At 51.7% G+C, this 1,754-nt stretch overlaps 1 protein-coding gene across 1 annotated transcript; it reads left to right on the top strand.

The window, feature by feature from the left end:
- Positions 1-424: 424 nt before the first annotated feature.
- LOC120380685 (olfactory receptor 958-like) lies at positions 425-1,357 on the top strand. Its single transcript, XM_039498644.1, has one exon. The coding sequence runs from the start codon at positions 425-427 to the stop codon at positions 1,355-1,357; it is 933 nt and encodes a 310-aa protein (XP_039354578.1).
- The last annotated feature ends 397 nt before the right edge of the window (positions 1,358-1,754 follow it).

Genomic DNA, 1,754 nt, shown 5'->3' with positions numbered 1-1,754 from the left:
CCCTTCACTGCACACACGGCTTCCCTCTGCGGAGAGGCTGAGAGAGAGAGAGCGAACAAACCACACATGGGAAATGTTAACCACAAAAGAAAGGCTCTAAGGTACTGTGGTGATAAGGGTGAGGAAAGGGCCTAGACAGAATAGAATAGAATAGAATAGAATAGAATAGAGGTCCCCTTTGTCTGTTCGTCTCTGGACTGTAGGATCTTCAAGGCAGACATTTTCTCTTTCCATGTTCATCACCAGCCAGTGAGGCCGTGTCCCCAAGTGGCATTACAATGATAGAAATAGACATCACTCCTAGTGACAGAGAGTCATGGGGGCAGTGGAAGGAAGGATGACCATTGCAGCTTTAGGTTGACAGGTCTTTTTGTTTCAACTCACTGGCATTATTTCTCTCCCCATCTGCAGGAATGAGTCCCTCATGGGGCAGGTCAACCACACTGAGGTGACTCATTTCATCCTCTTAGGGATCCCCAACACTGACGGCCTCCAGACCATCCTCTTCATCACCTTCTTAGCCTTCTACCTCTGCACCCTGCTGGGCAACCTGCTCATCTTCTCAGCCATCCTCACTGACTCCCGCCTGCACACCCCCATGTACTTTTTCCTCTGCAACCTCTCCATGCTGGATATTGGTTTTTCTTCCATCAGCACCCCCAAAATACTGGTTAATCTCTGGGCTCAGGGCAGGGTCATCTCTCTGGGCGGGTGCATGTCCCAGGTCTTCTTCTACCACTTCCTGGGCAGCACCGAGTGCCTGCTCTTCACTGTCATGGCCTACGACCGGTACGTGGCCATCTGCCACCCGCTGCGCTACCTGCTCATCATGAACTGGAGGGTGTGCGCCCTCCTGGCCGCCGGCACCTGGATCGCCAGCTCCTTCCACGCCACCATCCTCACCAGCCTGACCTTCACGCTGCCCTACTGCAGGTCCAACGTGGTGGAGTATTTCTTCTGCGACATCTTCCCGGTGGTCAAGCTGGCCTGTGCGGACACGTATGTCATCAAGATGGTGAGCTTCACCAATATTGGGGTGGTGCCTATGACCTGCTTCCTCCTCATCTTCGCCTCCTACGTCAGGATCATCTACTCCGTCCTGAAGATGAACTCAGCCAAAGGGCGGCGCAAAGCAGCCTCCACTTGCGCCTCGCATCTGGCGGTGGTGACGCTGTTCTTTGGGCCCTGTGCCCTGGTCTACACGCAGCCCCAGCTAAGCAAAGTGATGGTGACCCCTGTGCAGATCTTTGGCAACGTGGTTACGCCCATGCTGAACCCGGCCATCTACACGCTGAGGAACAAGGAGGTGAAAGCGGCTCTGAGAAAACTGAGAGGGGGTCAAACGCCTGCACCTTGATGTGCGGCAGCTGCAGGATTAGCATGTGGGTCTGCTTGGAAATACATCAACAAACACATCTGCATGGCGGCTCCGTGGCTCTTGTGAACCTCTCTGTCTCTCCCCATCCCCACACAGCCCCCATCTATCTATGTGGATCTCTACAAGTCATAGAAATGTTCCTAAAAAATACCTGCCTAAGGGCAGGCACAATCAGTCTGCACTAAAATTAATAGGAATTGGAGATCCAAATCTTGTAGCTGACTTATCTACATAGCTTGAACTCTTTAAGTCTATAATTATAAAGAATGTTTTCTACTCCTTCAATTATTCTAATGGCTCTTCTCTGAATCTTCTCCAATTTATCAGCACCCTTCCTGAATTGTGAACACCAGAACTGGACACAGTGTACCACCAG

Source organism: Mauremys reevesii, linkage group 13 (genome assembly GCF_016161935.1).
Source record: "Mauremys reevesii isolate NIE-2019 linkage group 13, ASM1616193v1, whole genome shotgun sequence".
Classification (NCBI taxonomy): Eukaryota; Metazoa; Chordata; order Testudines; family Geoemydidae; genus Mauremys; species Mauremys reevesii.
This window is presented reverse-complemented; position numbering and strand designations above follow the sequence as displayed.

Excerpts from the sequence above, each read along its gene's own strand:
- LOC120380685 (XM_039498644.1), top strand. The coding sequence starts at position 425 with ATGGGGCAGGTCAACCACACTGAGGTGACTCATTTCATCCTCTTAGGG.